At 45.9% G+C, this 19,323-nt stretch overlaps 1 protein-coding gene across 4 annotated transcripts in view; it reads left to right on the top strand.

Moving 5' to 3' along the window:
• Positions 1–16,110, top strand: part of LOC109311437 (C-C chemokine receptor type 5-like) — a 31,673-nt gene extending 15,563 nt beyond the window's left edge. For 2 of the 4 annotated variants that reach the window (XM_019537104.1, XM_019537094.1), the window contains exon 2: positions 13,822–16,110. In XM_019537104.1, coding sequence (XP_019392649.1) covers positions 13,833–14,897 — 1,065 coding nt within the window. In that variant the 5' untranslated portion in view covers positions 13,822–13,832 and the 3' untranslated portion in view covers positions 14,898–16,110. Of the gene's footprint in view, positions 1–2,473; positions 2,943–3,039; positions 3,151–13,821 lie in introns of those variants that run through there. The other 2 variants (XM_019537101.1, XM_019537108.1) reach the window with 2 other exon arrangements.
• The last annotated feature ends 3,213 nt before the right edge of the window (positions 16,111–19,323 follow it).

Raw genomic sequence — 19,323 nt, 5'->3', positions numbered from 1 at the left:
TGGGGTGGTAGAGTATGTCCTGCAATACAAGTGTAGGTAGCAGGACCTTGCTCAAACTGTACAGAAGGAGTTTCTGTTGCAAGGAACCAAGTTATTTCTAAAAAATAGTTTAACATATAAATATCAGAAAACAATTGGATAATTTCTGGGCCATAATACAATGAGTTCTGATCAGACTGAAAGAAAAAATATGTAAAATGCTATATATATATCTATAGATATATATATAGTATCTAAGGAAAATATATATTGTAACTCTAATGATTGTAACCCTTTAAAGTGCCTATTAAATAAAGCTTTTTCAGTTAAGCAAGCTTGCAAATTGTTCCTTGCCTCACAAGCTGAGGATAAAAGAAAACAAGCTGGAGATGCAGAGTGGAGAAAGCACCTATTTCTCTCTGCTCCTTACCAGCAAAATCCTGAGGTAGGCAGTTGCTTCCATTATTTTTTCCTGATTTCTCTACATAAGCCCTGTAGCTGTCATCTAAGCAACAGCAGGGATGATTCATAGAGTGCAGTGCTCAGTCCCTGCTGCCCTCTAGTGTGTAAGGGAGAGATTGCAGCTAGAAATGGAACAAATGCACCAAGTTATAACCTACCAAAAAAGGCTATGGGTGTGTGTAGACGAAATGGGGGACCTAAATTGAAGTGGTGGGTTTTAAAAAACACTGCTTCAATTTAGGGCTGCTTGAACCCCCGAATGATGCACATACCCTGCTGACTTACCTGCCTCAGCAGTGGCGAGGGGAGGGTGCTGCTGGTGGGTGGAGAGGTCCCTGGGCTGGAGGGAGCAGGGGGACTGGTGCTTCCCTCCGCGGCAGCCTGACCCCAGGCAGTACCCGGCTGCCGATACATGGCAGTCCCAAGGGGCATTGCAGCCACGGAGGGAAGCACTGGTCCCCTGAGCAGCTCAGGCAGGCAAGCAGGCTGGGGGGCGGGCAGGGAAAAGATCAGGCTTGCCGCTTTTTGTGAGCAAAGCCTGTTTTCCCAGGCTGCTGCCAGGCCTCCAGCAGGGCTTCCTGCAGAGCCGTGGAGCTGCAAGGAGCCTGGTGCTTTGCTCCGCGGCCAGTAGGGGCAGCAGACTAAAACTCCTCAAAGGAGCTTTGGTTTGCTGCGCCCCAAGTCATTTAAGGCGCATTACGCCACCGAATTTCCTACAGTGGTTAAAATTAATGCGGAATACGCTGTTGAGGCATATAAACACCAACACCATTAAAGTGGTGCAAAAGCTTTAAAGTGTTGTGCACACACACCTCTCATTTCGTCTACACACAGCCTATGCCATCAACCTTTTTTAGACTGAAGGCACCATTGCATAGACTTGTGGTACCCTTTGGAAAATGTCAGCCTTTAGTTTTCACTCTTTTCTGTCTCTTTTCTGAAAAATAATGTTTCTGTTGCAAAGAACTCGGAAAGCCCACAATTATAGATTTCTATTTGAAATTTCTGGTTTATTTTGTGAATCGTGCTTGCAAACTTAACAATATTAACATTGTGTGGTACTGTGACACCCTGGTTGAGAATCAGTGACCTACACAATGTTTCATTAACTTATTTTCAAGACTACTCATAAAAAAGACAAGAGTTCCAGAACTTTCCCAGATTTTACTACATTCAGTTTTGGCTCAGAGGATAAGAAAGATAGGCACCCACTATCCATCTAGACCTACCATAGTTAAAAGGAATCTTATTTATTTATCTTTTAATTATGTAATTTTTGACATTTATATCCTGTTGTGTCCAAAAGGCTTAGAGTGGCCTTACAACAAACATACAGCCCATAGACAGGATTCCCAACACAACACCCAGGAACCCAAAAATTATAACTTCCTGCCCAACCACTGCTTCCCTGCCCAAACCCCCAAAAAACAAACCTTCCTGCCAATCCCAACCACACCTCCTAATTGCCACTTATATCTAAATACAAGAAACCTCTTTGTACCTGGCAATCCCACTTACCATTTCTCCTAAACCTTTGTTCCTAAAAAATTAACACTACCTTTAATTTATTTTGGGTGACTAGATATCCCTGGTCCTAGGCTCATGAAGGGGATCAAGTGTGGATGCCTAAACAGTCCTCCTGTCCAGGATCTAGTCTGAGTGAAAGAATCAACTAAATTGACTGACCAGTGCCGTAGCAATGAAGTTTGGCACCCAGGGAAAAGCCCACAGTGGCAGCCCACCTTCGCCCCATGCACAGATCCAGGAGGCTCATGCCTCCCTCCCCCCCATGCTTGCCCGGGAGTGCATGCAGCAGCAGGAGCCTCCCCTGCCCCATGCCCTGCCAAATGAGTTTCTCACAGCTCTGTCCTGGCTGGCTGGGCAGTACCTATTGGTGCCCCTTTACTTTGGCACGTAGGGTGGTGGCCCCACTTTGCTATGGCACTGACTGAGATCTACCACAGTGTACTCAAAATAATGAGGCAGCCAGCACCCTAACTGTCAGGATCAAATGTTGCAGTTGTCATACAATGGCACCAACCACACATCTCCACCTGTTGCTAAGTGACTGTTTAATAGAAAAGGCTAAAGAATGGACATTTAAATTCCCATACAAAAATGTTGTTTTTAAAGAGAATTAGTTGAATGGGATGTACAGATAACGACAAAAAAACCCCCCCTAAAGGTTTCTATAATTGTACTCTTGGATTGTGAAATCTTCAATCCAGCCACCACAAAGGTCTTTTACAGATTTCAAAATCTCTTTGCACATCTGTGCTTTAGTGCATTTTACCAAGCGGTCTGAATGTCCATTTATAGAAAAGAAGAACTTCTTAATTTTCTTGTTTTTTTTACTGAGACATTTGCTCACCGGAATTCTGCAAGCTTGTCTTGCACATTTTCACAAAGGAAGAGGTGTTATATGACCTGCTTTCTTATGTGGTAAAGTGATTTATACACTGTAGCTGTATAAGGCATAAGTTGCATCCACGAGACATTGGGTAAGTTGTCTTTCATCTGGGTTTTTTTGTGTTTATACATTGATGGGTTGTTTACAAATGTCCTGACCTTAAAATTACCTGCTAAATCATTTTTCAGTAGATTCGATTCACCATTAAAAATAAACATTGAGAAAACACAGACAGAGTGGAATGGAATAAGCTATTTTAAAAGGACATAACCACTACTAGTGTTCAGGAGAAAAACAAGGTAAGCAATGAGCAGATTTCTAGACATTGTGTTGCACAATATGTAATGGAATTAGCTGTCTCTTGCAGTCAGATCAAATATGAAAGATTTTACTATAAGAAGTTGATACTAAATTGTGGCAGGGGAAAAAAAATATTTCTTTTTTAAAGGGCCAGATTGGATATTAGTGGATGCTAGTAGTGTCAGTCTAATTCTACTGGCTACCATGGGGCTATGTGGTTTTATACAACAGCTAGATTTGATCTGATGCTCAGAAAAAACAGTTTAAAATATGATAATCTAAAATAAGCCTGTTTTCCGTCACACCGCATCAGTGCTCTGACCTTGCAGTCTTTCTAACTCAGGCAAAATTCCAATTAATGTAAGAAAATGCTGGTCTAGTGAAGATGGCATGATATACTATGCAGAGCTAGGTGTGGAGGAAAGTGGATGACATTTCCCAGTCAGTATATATTGTGATGGAAATTTGCCATCAAATATCAAAATATAAACCCCCTTCTATCATGAAGAGAGAAGAATCTGTTTTGCTAAAGTAGAAATATTGGTGTTGTAATTTAAAGACTGGAGGATGGAACCTGTATAACTTATCTCCATAGGAATGCCCTGTGTAATATAGCTTTTATCTTCATTTTTTGCTGCAACTATATGGCACCATGAATAGGAACTCTGACTGCAGTTCATTTTTAAATATTTGGCACTTTAAAAAAGTATAATTGTGATCTGAAACTTCCTGTGAAACAATGACATCTAACTTGGCTGATTTATTTGTAAGCTAAATACACAGCCAGCTTTTGACTCAAGAACAATAAAGACTGTAAGCCTGTTTGTTTGTTTGTTTTTTGGTGTGGGGAGAATTTCTCTTTCTTTTTTTTTGATAGACTAACTGCAGATTTCTGGAAAGGAATCTTAGGCTGCATTCACAGTGATACGTGCAGAGGATAAAGCCATCCTCTGTACATAGCTACATTTGTTTCCTAATGAAATGCTTTGCACCAACAGATGATACAGGATAACACACTGCTCTTTAAATGATAAGGAAACTTAGGCACTGAGAGATTAAATCACTTATCAGGTAGCAAAGTCACATGCCCCAGATCTTCCGACTTGCGGTCAAATGTTCCAGCTACTTAACTAGGGTGTTTCCTAGAACAGCAAAACACAGTGCACGTAGGAATATTTTGTTTCATATTAGTAAATGCCAAAAGGTGGTTATCAGCATCTGATGCATACTCATGCAAACTGCAAACAGAGACATGACTGCTTATGTGGAGAGACAGTCTGAAGCAACAGGAAGGCTAGTGGAATAGAGTTGGGCTACTAGGAAAATGTTCCTGGAGCCAGGGAGAGAGAGGGAGAGACCAAGAGTTAAGCACTTAAATTGGAAGGAAGGAGACAAGAAGCAGGAAAGACCTGGGAGAAAATCTCAGGAGAGATCAATAAGAGCAAAAGAGACTCATATGGATGGAATTACAAGAAGAACCTCAGTGACAAGGAGGAAGTAGGGCCTTTCAGGAAGGTAGGTCATGATCACAGAGGTGGCTGGAGTTCGCTCTTCTTAGCAGTGTTCTTGAATCCTACTGGTGCCTCTGATTCCTATGCTTGTAGGAATGTATACTTGTACATAGAAATGTAAGCTATGAAAGGAACAGGTTAAGTTTTAGGGACCAGGCTACTTTTTGGAGAGGCTTCTTTTCCGAAAGACTGCTCCAGATTTTTTTTTTAAGTTTAGCACATCTGCATGAGCCATAGGCACTTCCTTTACCAACAAAACCACACCCTCTTGCTGTCTGTTCTATGGAACCGTTGTTTTAGAGAGATGATACATAGAGCTTTCTGGAAACCAGGTCTCCTTACATTAAGGAGTCTGGAATTGTTTCTTCCAATATTGAAGCCCTACAATCACTTGACATTTTGGCCTGATATTTATTCTCCCATAGAACTCATAAGTAGCAGTGTATGCATGATCATTTTCCTCACATACTTTAACAAGGTGGTAAGAAAAGCAAAACAATTAGATAAACAGAAGCAGTTAATTTAAAGCAAGCTAATTTTTTAGGGGGAAAAGCAATTAATTTCCCTATTATGCATGATTATGGGCAGATCCAGGATTTTGTAAAGGAAGGTGCAAGAGCAGCAACTTGCATTGCAGGGGTGGCTCCACCCCAGCTCCCAGCTTGCCTCCACCTCACCAAGGCGGGCAGATCACACCATGGGAACAGCAGCTGGGGGCTTAAAAAAAATCCCAGAATCAGATAAGAACCCCCCCCCCCCGTACCTGCTCTTAGCAGCCTCTCCTTTCCCCTCCATGCTCAGCAGCATGTTTACTCCCCGCTCATTTCCTCCCTCCTGTATCCACCATTGCATCTCCTGCTGTTGCTTGCTGTCCCACGTTGGGGTAAGATCCAGAGCCACTCCTGCCCGGCTCTAGCTGGGTTGCATGGAGAGCCAGGCTGAGCGAGTGCTAATCAGAATGGCAGCAGCAGTGGACCAGTTCCCTCTCCCTAGGCTGGTTCCCAGGCTGGCGGGGAACTCTTGGGGGTGCTGGAGGGACTGAGTAGAGAGGAGGATGAGGAACGCACCTGCTGCTGCCACAGAGACACTTTCCTTGAGGAATGGTCCCTATGCAAATGCTCCATTTGATACCATATATAGTTTCTTAAGGAGAGCTGCCTTTTTTCCTTAAATGTCTTAGCTACAGATGGGGTAAAGCCGTTAGTGGTTTTGCTTCCAGTATTGGCCCCAATAAAGTACGCTTCCTGCTTTTTCTTAGTCAGTCTGCAAGACACTTTCTGTATTTTATTAAGCTTGCAGACTCTCTCTTTCCTTGCTACTAGTATCCTGGATAAACCTTAATTCCGCTACCATAAATTTGAAACTATTTGGCTTTTACAAGGACAAGTCTAGAGGCTTTGTATAGTTCCCCTATAATTAGGATCTCTTCTGAAAATGTAGACAAAGAATTAAAGTACAGTTAGTGTTCCTTTAATTAATACTCTTCCCAATGGCCCTCCATTCCTTCTAGCAGGTAACATTTTACTTTCACCCCGATCAGTGTACTGACTCCTTTCCCTGTGGGGCCAAAACTCAGGTTGTGGCACTGCTTAACCAAAGTGGCAGACAGATGCAAAAAACCTCCTACCACAAGCAGCCACCCAGGTTGTCACTTATGTTACCTGGGATACAGGTGTCTTGGTAGGTTGCCTACGAAAAAAGAACAGACAAGAGGCAGGTCTACAGCCTTTTTATTGTTTTTACCCAGAAAACCATGAATAAACACTTATCCAAGTAACTATCTGGCTACCTGTGACAGTGCAATATATGTTCTCAGCTAGAGATCATCTAGGGTGGGGAGACATAGAAGAGATGTGGCAGAGGGTGGCAGGACTGGCAGCAGATCTTCTTGAATTTGCTATGTTCTCCAAGTTACCCTCTAGTGTACACTGTATATTTATATATGGCTAATTTTAATAAACTATTCTCAGAAAACATAAGAAATGCCACTACTGGGTCAGACTATGGGTCTATCTACCCCAGTAACATGTTTTACACAGCAGCAGAGAGTGGATGCTGAGAGGGAGGGTGAACAGGCCACGCCCGAATTGTTCATCCCCTGCCCTACTCGCTTTGCAGTTTTCAGCATTTAGTGGTTTAGGAAAGTCTGATTCAAAGGCTGCACTCTTTCTTATCTATCGTGTTCAGTATCTACTGATGGACCTTTCCTCCAAGAATTTGTCCAATCCTTTTTTGAACTGGGTTAAGCACCAGCCTCCACCAATATTTTGTGGTAGTGAGTTCCATAGGTTAATTACATGCTTTGTGAAAAATCCTTCCTCCTCTTAGTTTTAAATCTACTACTGAATACCTTCATTTTATGTCCTCTAGTTCTGGTATGTTGAGAGACTGTAAATAATAAATCTATTTACTTTCTCTGCACCATGTAATTTTTTGTAGACCTCAAGCATCTCTTTTTTCCGAAGCTGAAAAATCCTACCCTATATAATCTCTCCACATATAGAAGCACTACCATGCCCATATTCTTCCTTGTTGCTTTTCTCTGTACCCTGGTTTACAGATCATTTATGAATCTATGAAATGGCACCAGTCATAACACAGATCCATGTTTATTTTTTTTCCTTTTGAAAACTGACGATTTATATCCACTCCTTGTTTTCTTACCCTTAAGCCAATTTCTTATTCGCAAATGGACCTGCCCTCTAATCACATTACAACCTGATTTTTTAAGAGTCTTTGAAATGCGACTGTGTTGAAGGCTTTTTGGAAGTCCAGGTAGATTAAATCAACTGGGTGGCCCTAATCCACAATCTTGTTGACATCCTGAAAGAAATGCAAGATATTGTTGAAGTATGTCCAACCTTTAGAAATGTCATACTGATTTCTACCCAACAAGTCTGGTTTATCCATGTGCTGGATGATTTTTTTTATTTCTTAAATCATTTTTCTATCAGTTTGCCAAAAACATAAGTTTGACTCACTGGCCTGTAGTTCCCTTTTTCTGCTCTGGAGCCCTTTTTAAAAATTGGAGTTATACTGGCAACCCTCCAGTCCTCCAATACCAATGCTGTTTTTAGTGATAGGGTAGCGTAATTAGTAGCTCTGCCATTTTGGACTTGAACTCCCTCAGGTTTCTGGGATGAATACTATCAGGTCCCAGTTATTTGGTACTGTTTAGTTATCAATCTCCCCTAAACCTCACCTAATGATACCTTGATTTTGGTTAGTTCTGCTGACTTGTCCTTTTGGAGGAACAGGTCTGGTGAAGGAATCTCCCCAACATCTACCATAGTAAAGACACTGTAATTTTAATTATTAAGTTATACTATAACTTGTTTCTAGCAAGTTTGTCTTCAAATGGTCAAAATGGTCAAAAACAGTTTTACATTTGACTTTTTTATGCTCTTTTTCATTTTCTTCATTTGACTTCTATCTTTTAAATGAACAGTTTTTTTGGCGGGTGGGGGTTCCCTTTCATAGCCTCCTTTATTCTGCCATTTAGCCAGGCTGGCTTCTTTATGGCTTGTTTTCAGTTTTTTTATTTATTTGTGGCACACATTTAATCTATGTTTCTAATATGAGGTTCTTCAGTTCCCATGCTGCCTGCAGACTTTTAGCCTTCTTTGGTCCCCCACTTAAACCTCTTTCTAACGAGTTTCCTCATTTTTTATAGTTCCCCTTTTTGAAAGGCAAAAGTTACTATGAAAAACTTTTTTATTTTTTTATTCTTTCCCCTCCTACACAGATGTCAGACCTATGTATACTGTGGTCACTATTACAGAGTGACTCTTCTGTAATTCTAGGTATCAAATCCTGTGCATGACTTAGGACATTTAAAGAAGGTTCTTGTAGGTTCCAGGACTGACCCAGAAAGAAGTCATTTATGGGCTAGGGACAGAAGTTGCACATAAACTGGTTTAAGTAATTGGAAACTGGTTTAAACCTGTAACAAAACAGAAGTTCAGTGCACATAAACCACTTTCTAAATGGCCCCAACTGGTTTAAGATGAAACTGGTTGGATGCAGTATCAAACTTCACTGATTTAGGGCAAACCAGTTTATGGAACTTCTGTCCCAGACCCCTTCCTGGCTCGAGTTAACTCAGTCCCCCAACACTGCTTTGCAACCCAGGGCTATGCTGTCTGCTCCAGTGGAGCAGGGGCTGCCTTGCCCCTCTGCTCCTTAGCCTCCTTCCTTCCTTCCTACGTCCCCCAGCCCATAGGGATGGGGGGTGGGGCAGGGGAACAGACCCCCAGACTCCCCAAGCCCAGGTCTACACAGCACATGAGGGGAGTGGAGGGAAAGCCACTGTGGTGGGGGCTTTTTGACCCTCAGCAGCCCTCCCCCCTTCCAGCGGCTGCCACAGGAGAGAGGGAGAAGAAGTCCTTTGGGCTGGGCAGAGCCCTTTACCCATGCAGCCCAGCCTGAGGGAACCAAGGAGCCCCTGCCTTGCAGACTCCCCCCCAGCCCAGGGTCCCCCAGCCCCAGGGAGCTGAGGGGAATTCTTCCCTCCTGAAAGCCCCCCGTGAGTCTCAGGCAGCCTCAGGAAGTGGAGGGAAACTCTCCAGCTCTTCTGCCTGAGCTGCTGTGAGTCTGAGGCAAAATGAGTTGCAGGGGACCAGAAGTTCCCTGCATTCCCTGAAGCTGCCTCGAGCTGTCCCTGAGACTTGCAGCAGCGAGGGCAAGCAACTCGGGGGTTGGGGAGGGGAGGAATTCCCCTCAGTGCCCGGGGCTGTGCCGGGCTGGGAGACCCTGGGCTGGGGGCATGAATGATGCGTCGTGATGACGTCGACGGCAAGGGTGGGCCAAGCGGCGGCCACCTGCAGGCGGCCGCGACGGTGTCAGCAGTGAGGGGAGAGGGTAGCGGGTAGTGAGCGGGGGCTGCCTGCAGCTGCCATCCACGCTGTTGGCGGTGGCGAGCAGGTGCCAATGCCACCAGCAGCCGCGTCAGCAGCGGCGGGGGTGGGTAGTGACCTCCTGCAAAAGCCGGCGGCACCTTCGGCAGCGGCCAATCTCAGGAGGGCATGTACCGCCCGGAGCTTCCCCTATGCGTTTCCTATGGCTGGGGGGGGGGGGGAAGCCCCCCAAGGTGGGGGCTCCCTGGTGCCCCCTTGCTGGGCTGCATGGGCAGGGACCTGGCTCTTCCCTCCCGTGGCAGCTACTGAAGCCATCAGCAGCTGGGAAGGGGGAGAGGGAAATTCCTCTTGGCTCTCCAGGGCTGCCTGGGCTGGGGGAAACCCCCGGAGGGGGAGGTGGCCCCGAGATTGGCCAGCACCTGGACAGGGGGCTTCCTCAACCCTCTGTAGAGGGACAGCAAGAGGTTGGGAGCATGTGCTGGAGAGCCAACTGGGGACACTTGGCTGGGCTGGCAACGGCCAGCAGGCTGGGAGATGTGCTCTAGCGCCCCCTACCCACCAGTCTGTGTCAGTACAGGCCTCCTCCTGCCTCTCCCATTATTATTATTCGATGCTTTTGAATCAATTCCCTTAGCAGTTTTAGCTCATTGTTTCCATCCTGATCTGGTGGTCAGTACACTTTTCTGATTTAGACATGGAATGTCTACCCACAGCCTCTACTGTTATTGTATTCTTTAGTTATCAGTTAAAATATCTACCCTATTGAACTTGGGGCAGTCTTTGTAGAGTGCCGCTCTCCCACTGTTTTTGTTATTCCTGTAGGTAACAGAGCACAGAATGCTCTGTTACTTACAAGGGGCATGAGCAGCAACCAGGCAGCCTGCAGTTGGCTGTTACCTCAATCAGACAATGTTGCCTGATTGGGAAACAGGACTCAGCTGTAAGGGCTGGGCCCTGAACAACAGGGGCAGTAGTCTGCTGCCAGAAGCTGAAGGAATAGCATTCGCCTGAGCTTCTGTTCAGTATGCTGACTGATTTAGGCTGGACATAAGGAAGAACTTCTTTATTGTCCGAGCCCCCAAGGTTTGGAGTAGATTGCTGCCGGAGGTGGTTCAAGCACCCACTTTGAACACTTTCAAGACCCTTTTGGATGTTTATCTTGCTGGGATCCTATGATCCCTTCTGACTTCCTGCCCCTGGGGCAGAAGGCTGGACTCAATGATCCTTCTGGGTCCCTTCCAGCCCAAATGTCTATGAAAATCTATGAAAGGGAGGAGCTACTGGGGGTGGCAGGAAGCTCCTGGTCCTGCATGTGACTTGAAACTGCACCTTTCTGGGTGGAGGTGGAGCTACCTGTGGTGGGGTAGCTTTCCAGAAATGCTGGGCCAGTTACCGCCCTGGTGAAAGGCAGGTAGGGGCACCCCAGCCCCCATATCCCTGGTGGGTAGTTTGATTAGGACAGGGGGAGCCCAGGCTCACTGTGAGCACCGAGGCAGGGCCCAGGTCAGTGGAGTAACCTGCGGCAGTCCCTGGTCTTGCAATGGAGCCTGTGGCTGCATTAGGGAGCTGGGAGTTAGGCTCTGGGGGCAATGGGGCTTGGAGCCCTAGTCCCATAGTGAGGGCCTTGGAGCCTGGTGTGAGGGGCTTGTAGGCCCAGAGAGAGAAGCTTGGAATCTGGGGACAGGGCTTGGAGCCTGAGGATGGGCCTAGAGCCAAGACAAAGTTGGAGCCTGGGGATGGGGCTTGGAGCTTAGGGACAGGGCTGGTAAGCCTGGAGATGGGGCTGGGAACCGAGTGTATATTAAGGTTATGATGAGGCCGGGTGCTAGGCCATGAAAGCATGATAAGGCTAGGTGTTAAGCCATGAAAGCATGATAAGGCCGGCTGTTAGGCCATGAAAACATGATGAGGCCAGGTGTTAGGCTAGGAAACACCTGAGGAATGGGGCACATTAAGGAGAGGCCAGAGTGTGTACAGAGGCCCTACTCATATCAATTCTGTATTGTTTATATCCTGGTATTAGAGTGTCCTATTGATTTTCCTCATTCCACCATGGATTGGTTTTATTTAAATGCCTTTGTTTCACTTGAGACCTTGGGAACTGGACCGGACCACTTTTTTCTCTGAACTGGAAGATGTCGGTTAGTTGGATTTATGTACTTGTCAAAATTGCAGTCCTGAAAGGGAGGATTTCTTTTTTCATTCCTTCACCATCTTGGAATGCTGTTTGCCATCGTTCTGTTTTCTTTTCACCTTTGTGAGGATACTGGGACTTTAAGAAGTTTGTACAGAATTAATACAGGAAACCCTCACTAGACGCAGGTTCGGCATTCGTGGTTTCAAATATTTGCAAATGCCAAACCTGCATTTTAAATACACTTTATACACTTACAGGAGCTCCATGCTTGCTGCTGCCGGGCTTCCACCGCCACTGCCGCACTCCCACTGGAACTACTGGAGCTGTGCCTCCCCCCAGCTGCCAGGGGCACTGTGTTCATGAACGCAGTGCCCTATTCGCATATTTCACCATTTGTGGTGGAAACGAGAACGTATCCTCCACTAATGACGAAGGTCGCCTGTAGTGTTGGTTGGAGAGAACTGCTTCTGTGCAGTTAGTCAGAAGAGACTGATGAAAATGCTGCCTACGTGGTAGGGGAGCCCACCCTGCATGAGAGCCCCAGCAGGGGCTCAAAAGGTGCAGGGAAGAGAGGGCTTACCCTTCCAGTGTGGCAGGGAGCTGGGGAAACCCATGTGTCATACAGCCCCTGCAGCATGAAACCTGTGGTCCATATGGCATGTGACCCCTGACCATTCTGAGGTTGAACAGCCCTGATATGGTATAGCTATCATTTTGTGTAATGACTCCTTTTCAGCCTTTTGCTCTGTTTGGTTTGATATCACTACTGATTTAGCTGGATGTGGTAATTGCTTTCTTTACTATGCTGAACAGACTAATTATAATATCTGGTAATATTATAATAAAGGTAACTTCAATACAGGTGATCCAATATGGACCAATATATCAGTTCAGCACCCATAAAAGAAAAATTGACATTATTGGCAATTGGCTTCTTTTGGCTGTTGTAGCCAATAATGTCACCAATAAATGTTGTGTGCATGTATGCAGCCACAGCATGCACATGGCCAGAAGTACAGCCCAGCAGTGTGGAGAGCAGCATCTGGCCAATAAGTCTGTCGGAGGGAAGGGGCATGGGGGAGGGAAGGGATATGTTTGGGGCAGATCAAGGCACCTATGGTGAGGGAGGGAGTGGGGCTGGGGCAGGGGTAGGTGCTGGTGCTGGCACTGCCCACACAAGGCGTGGTGGGGTGTGGGATGGAGCCGTAGGTGGCTCATCCAGGGGACACAGGGAAGTGGGTGGGGGGGCATCTCCCTGCCACTGCGCACACCCCTGGAGAGGTATGGGGGGGGCATGTGCCCCCTGGAATAGTGCACGGGGTGAGGGTGGGCGCTCTGCTGCAGGCTCAGAGCCAGGGGCTGTGCTGGACTTTACCTGGCAGGGGCTCTGGGCTAGGGCTGCACTTGGGGTGAATGAGGGCAAGGTGGGGCAGGGCAGGTTAAGTGGGCAGCAGCACTGGAGCTACCAGGTGGACTATGGCCACCCCAAAATTTGCCGTAGCCTCCCTCATGGCCACCACTCCCAACGCTGCTGCTGCCTGCCCTGCCCCTGCCTGCCCCAGCTGGGCAGTGCCTGCCCTTTCCTCTGCCCCTGCTCCAGCCCCACTCCCTCCACCATAGTGGCCTCCATCTGGCCCCCCACACTCCTTCCCTTCCCCATGCCCCTTTCTCCCTCACAGATGTGGCCTGACACTGATCTCCAAGCTGCTGGGCTGCATATCAGCTGTTGGATCGATATCAGCCATCAGTATTGGCAAAAAAAATCTTTATTGATGCACCCCTATTCTTCAGTCACTAAAAACAGATTTTGAGTTCTTCTGCTTTAGCTGCACTTCTGTAACTTGGCACAGACCCCTTGAAATGTCCAAGGCTAGCAATACTATGATTTTTACCAAAGATGAAGGATGTGAATCTTAAATGTTACTTGTGGAAACCAAAAGTTAGCACAGGTTGAACATAGCAGGTTGACTTTCTAGGTGATCTGCAGTGTTCATTTTTATCTTGACAGCGGCTGTGTTATACTGTTTCCTACAGCAAAATTTAGCATGCACAGAACATTTAAATCTTGCTGAGAAACACATGACTTTACAAAACACCGTGTTTCACTTCTTTCACTGTGGTACTATCCAGTTTCCTGTAAGTAACATTCCCTTGCTTTCTTCTCAGGCCACTGCAAGATGAACACTTCTACCTTTGATCCAGACCCAGACCTAGAGTTGATGACAACAACGTTTGACTATGACTATGCCTCACCGTGCAAAAATGAAGAGGCCCAAAAGTTTGGTTCTCAGTTTCTGCCACCACTTTATTCTTTGGTGCTGCTTTTTGGCCTTGTGGGCAATGCATTAGTTGTTCTGATCCTGATAAAATACAAGAGACTCAAAAACATGACTGATATCTACCTGCTAAATTTGGCCATCTCAGATTTGCTTTTTGTATTTTCTCTACCATTCTGGGCATACCAGGCAGCACATAATTGGATTTTTGGAGATGTAATGTGTAAAATTCTTTCAGGGATCTATTGCTTGGGCTTTTATAGTGGGATCTTTTTTATAATACTTTTGACAATAGATAGATACCTAGCAATTGTCCATGCAGTGTTTGCTTTGAAAGCCAGGACTGTTGTCTATGGCAGCCTCACAAGCTTTGCAGTTTGGTTTGTTGCTGGATTGGCCTCTCTCCCAATGGTAATATATTATGGTGCTCAAGAGTTGACCTGCAGTCTTCATTTTTCACATCATTCTCAGAGCTACTGGAATCAATTCTTAACTTTAAAGAGGATCTTCCTGGGACTTGTTGTTCCCTTGATCATTATGATCTTCTGCTACACTGAAATTATAAGGACACTACTGAGATGTAGGAATGAGAAAAAACACAAGGCAGTCAAGCTTATTTTTCTCATAATGATTGTTTATTTTCTCTTCTGGACACCATACAGCATTGCTCTTCTTCTACACATTTTTCCAATGGCAGTTTCTCTTAATAACTGTTACAGCAGCAATCAGGTTTTGGTTGCAATCCAAGTAACAGAATCTATTGCAATGATCCACTGTTGTATTAACCCCTTGATCTATGCCTTTGCTGGAGAGAAATTTAGGAAATACCTTAATAGCTTTTTCAGAAAGCACATTTCAATTAAGTGCTCTAAGTATTGTCCAGCTCTCTATACTGATAGATGTGAACGAGCCAGTTCCACAAACACCCAGTCTACTGGGGAGCAGGAATTCTCTGCTGTTCTGTAAAATGTGTCTAACACATAGTTATATTGACTTGTATGGAAACAGCTGGAAAAGGAAAAAAGCTGTTTGAATACTGGCTTAAAGGAGGCAATAATTGGCGTGCTGACAATATAGAAAACATGCACCATCATCATCACTGGCAATCCCTCACAGTCAAGGATGACTGTCTTCCATGATGGCCTTATCTGTGGGTTGAAAGATGGCTGCTGAGGCCAATTCAGGATTGACAAGCTCTGTTACAGGTAGGGCACATGTTTCCATGTAGGATGGGTGGTTCTGGATTCTTGATTCTGTTTGCAGCACACTGTTTCTGCTGTGCCTGCTTATCCATCTCCTGCTGTCACCGTAAGATTTCAAAGTAAGATGCATGTACTAATACCCACACAGAAATCTGCATTTGTTTATACTGATGGCTATTTGTATATTGAAAAAGTAGATGTACATACCAAGTTACTTATGTAAATAAAGACTTTTGCTGTGATAATAGACATGCACTTACTTTTTGGTAAATGCCATGTGTATGCAGTCCTTAGAAAAAATTAGTCTTACACTCTGAGGGTGCTTACAGAAGTTACAGAAAGGCACCTCAATGTCGCTGAAACTTTGTGCTTTACACAAAGCGCTTTAAGTTACAGTATCATCTAAACTAATAGATGTTCAGGATTTGGTGGTGGGGGCATTACAATTTTTGTACTACAAAAAATTACATTTGGGAGATGGTGGCTTTTGCACTTCCTCTGACCCACCTGCATTTGGCCATCAGCAGAGACAGGATTTTGCATTAGATGAACCACTGTCCTGGAGCACCAACCTGCCCTGGCTTACAGACAGATCCCCACTTCCCCTCACACCCTGTCAAAACTCAAATGGCATTTCTCAAACAACAGATTAATGAACTCCTTATCTTTTATCTTCACCAAGGCACCCGGTCTTGCAGCACACCCAAATGTCCCTATATCACTAATGGACCTAATAACAAGGAGAACATCCTCCAAGGTCCATTTATTTGCAACTCTACCAACATCATATATACCATCACCTGCTTACAATGCCCCTCTGTTGTCTACATCAGATAGAGCAATCTCTGTGAGTGAGAATAAATGAACGTGGATCTCATACCAACTGCAGAAAGACACAAAAGCTTGTGGCAGAACACTTCAGCCTCCCTGGACACTCCATCTCTGACCTCAGAATTGCTTTTCTCAGGCAAAAAAAAAAATTAAAACCAGCTTGAATGGGAAATTGCAGAACAGGAAAAAACTCCACAGACTGGACTGAGGTTTAAACAGAGACTAAGGATCGGATTCACTTTTGTGACCCCCTTTGTTCCTATGGGCTCGCTGCTCCTTTGCTTTTCTCTCCTAGCACTGCTTCCTTCCCCCTCCTACTTCACCTCCATCCCCCTCTCTCCCCACTCTTTTGTACCTTAATTTCTCTGTCCTTCCTATAATCTGCTTTTGGCATGTCCTTTTAAAACTTCTGATAAAGTGAATATGTGTTCACAAAAGCTTGTGCTCCCTGTATATCTTATTTCGTTAGTCTATAAAAGGTGCATATCTACCCTGCCTTCTGATCCAGTACAGCAATTCCTTCCTTCTTTCCTACAGTTTAATATAGACCATAGAGCAGTGATTCTCACCAGAGTGCTGTGAGATCCTTCCAAGGGTGCTGTGGGGAGCCACATCGTGTTAGTGCTATTAGGTGTGCAAACATGATTTACAAGATAAATACAGAGATTTCTAATAGGTATCCATAGTGTTAAAAACCTTCTGACTTGCTGTGGTCTTTCTGGTATCTTTGCAAAACAAGAATTGCTTTATTATTATCCTGCACTCAAAATGAGTGAAAACTAAGAGCTGGCATTTTCTGAGGGGTGCCTTGAGTCTAAAAAGGGTAAGAACCTTAGAACAAAAGGATAAGATAGGCAACTGCTACAGAAATGGCACCCACATTGTTTTCAGTTACTAAATGCATTTGGAAACAGGAAATGAAATAAAGAAATCTTTGCTCATCTAACCACTTTTTCAAATTATTTGCTGTTTCGATGACACCAGTTTTGAATTATATCTATACGGGGAAGTGAGGAAGCTGCTACTGAGTTTTCTAATTTCTTGGGTATTAGCATATATATTCTTTGTGAACAGTGGCTATCTGTTGGAATTTGTAATGTGATTTTTAAAGGATCATATCTTGAAAAAAATGAACAAGTTAGCATCATAAGAAATAGAACCAAGTAATGAAGCTTTGAAAGAACAATTACTTTTTTAGAGACAGTGTGCTGTATGTAGTAGCCAGTTTTTTCCTTTAATTAAAGAAACTCTCTTTGTGATATATTCTCCTCTCAAGAACAACTTGGAATTCCCCTTAAATTTAGATCACACACACACTGCAAATATTATGCAGCATGGGTATCCTTATCCTCCTGTGTGGATATCAAAACACAACCCAGTTCCTTGTAGAAAAAGCCATGCTGCAAATCTGCACCACATACCAGACCAGGTTGCACCACCCCGAGTCTGGGGCCTCAGAAGCAGTTTCGGCAAGAGCCTCCCTTCAGTCTGTGCTGCGCCAATCGCAGGGTGTCACGCCTCCTGGCTCAGCACACTTGCCTCATGCCCTTTGGGGACGGGTCTTAACAGTCACAGCGGGGTGCAGCCGGGAGTCTCTCGCCTGGCTGACTGACAATCCAAGTCCGTGTTGCCCCGATCTTCGAGGTTCCCCTCTCCCGGCACAAGACGTTAGGGACAAGGCGCCACGGAGGGCGCCCGGCCTCCTTACCATCAAAGGAGGATCTCCACACTCCCGCCTCGTCAGGTAGTCAGCCCCGTTGGGCCCGCAGCTGGGAGTTTTTCACCTGGCTGGCTAACCAACAAGTGCGTTTTGCGCCAATCTTCGAGGTTCCCCTCTCCCTGCACAAGACGTTGGTGGCAAGAAGTCCCTAGGGACGTCAGGCCTCCAGAGTTGGGAGGTGGGCCCAGAGGCCCTCCTCACCAGGCTGTCAGCCCTGAGGGGCCCGCAGTCAGGGGTTAGTCCCCTGACTGACTAACAAGACAAGGTGCCTTGCTCCGTTCTTCAAGGTTGCCCTCTCCCGGAGCAAGACGTGGGGATCAGAGCTCCCAGGGGAGTTTGTGTTCCCGGAGTCGACGATGAGGGACGGCTGGGGAGCCCCCTCACTGGACTGTCAGCCCTGGAGGGCCCACAGCTGGGATTGTTTCGCCCAACTGACTAACTGGCATGTTCAGACTGCCCCGGTCTTCAAGGTTCCCCTCTCACGGGACAGCCAGGGCCCTTTGGGCCTGCAGCAAGGATGGTCTCACCCTGCTGACTAACGACAATCTCAGGCGTGCTGCACCGGTCTCGGAGGCTCCCCTCTAGCGGCACAGGACAGCAGAGGACATGACGCCACGGATGCACCGAGCCTCCTGCAGGCAGGAGAGCGAACCCCCCTGCCCACATGCTCCAGACAGGGATAGCGATAGCACAGAGGCGGGTGGGAACCAGCCAGGACGAAAAAAGCGCAGAGGCGGAGGGCACTAGGTGGGACGAAGGTGAAGCCAGCAAGCTCGAGCAGCTGTGGAGTGCTTGACATACGGCAGGCTAGCCAGCACCAGTTCAAGCCCGGTTAACGGTCAGGGATGGCTCTCTTCCCCTTGCCACAGGCGGTGCCTGGTCCCCTGGGCAGGGACCAGGTCCTACCTGTGGCCGTGGCGCTTGGCCCTAGAGGTGACCGAGAACGCACCAACCTCGACATCACCGGCCGTTGGAAAGACAGCATAGGGGAGAGGGGGAAGCGCAACTTGGAGTGTTAATCATGAAAGCAAGCCATGCTACTGGAGGTGGCTGCAAACTAAGGAGCCCATGCAATTAGAAGAAATTGCCCTTACAGCCTGGATCTTTTCAAAAGAGCTGTTTGCAACTCAGTGGGCGTGTCTACATGAGACATTTACTGTGGAATAGACTAATTAGCTCTTCAGTAAACATTGCGCATCTATATATGAGGCCTTATTAGGCTGGAGTAAACTAATTAACTCTGCAACAGGATAGTACTTGTGAATATATAAGTACTACCCTGCTGTGGAGTTTTTCATTCCAAAGCAGTGCACATGTAGATGTTGCTCCAGCTTGCTGGGGCATGAGGATGGTTCTGTGTGGGAACTGCCTGCTGGCTAGCCCTGCACTGAAGGACCCTCATGCCCCAGCTGATGAGGAAAAGTACTGGGGCAAGCAAAAATAAAGTTAAGCCATAATAAGGAGCATAAGTAAAGGCCAAAAAACAAAGGGGCCTTGAGATAAACTTATCGGGAGACAGCTGGAGAAAATACATTTAGTCTAGTAAGACTCCAGGGTGATTTATTGTCAGACTGCCAAGAATGTATTCAGGGGGAGGCTTCTGTGTGTCTTTTTCTCACAAGTATATAACAGAGTCTGT

Source organism: Crocodylus porosus, unplaced genomic scaffold (genome assembly GCF_001723895.1).
Source record: "Crocodylus porosus isolate Cpor-Errol unplaced genomic scaffold, CroPor_comp1, whole genome shotgun sequence".
Taxonomy (NCBI): domain Eukaryota; kingdom Metazoa; phylum Chordata; order Crocodylia; family Crocodylidae; genus Crocodylus; species Crocodylus porosus.
The sequence above is the reverse complement of the archived record's forward strand: the minus strand, read 5'-3'. Positions and strand labels throughout refer to the sequence as shown.